Below are 334 nucleotides of genomic sequence, written 5' to 3'. Positions count from 1 at the left end.
GGGGACTGTCCCTGTCCCCAGTGCCGGGAAGGGGCCCTCGGGGGCCAAGGCTGCCCCTCCACGAGGAGGGAAATCGCAAACTCCAGACGTGCAGCTCGAGCCCTGAGCCTGCATCCCATGCCGGCGCAGCCCGCCCCAGCTCCATCCCGTTTCCGTTCCCTTCTGCCCGCAGGCGGCCGCCCAGCAGCAGGAGTCTGCCACCACCCAGAAGGCAGAGAAAGAGGTGACCCGCATGGTCATCATCATGGTCGTCGCCTTCCTGATCTGCTGGGCCCCCTACGCCAGCGTCGCGTTCTACATCTTCACCAACCAGCGCTCCGACTGCGGGCCCATC

The 334-nt window shown here is 67.1% G+C and overlaps 1 protein-coding gene across 1 annotated transcript in view; it reads left to right on the top strand.

The window, feature by feature from the left end:
* Positions 1 to 334, top strand: part of LOC104470877 (rhodopsin) — a gene marked incomplete at its 3' end in the record, with an annotated part of 2,079 nt that extends 1,745 nt beyond the window's left edge. The window contains exon 4 of the mRNA XM_010085960.1: positions 173 to 334. Within this exon, the coding sequence (XP_010084262.1) occupies positions 173 to 334 (162 nt within the window). The remainder of the gene's footprint in view (positions 1 to 172) is intronic.

Source organism: Pterocles gutturalis, unplaced genomic scaffold, assembly GCF_000699245.1.
Source record: "Pterocles gutturalis isolate BGI_N339 unplaced genomic scaffold, ASM69924v1 scaffold37600, whole genome shotgun sequence".
Classification (NCBI taxonomy): domain Eukaryota; kingdom Metazoa; phylum Chordata; class Aves; order Pterocliformes; family Pteroclidae; genus Pterocles; species Pterocles gutturalis.
Note: the sequence above shows the minus strand (reverse complement) of the source record. Positions and strands in the feature narration are given on the sequence as shown.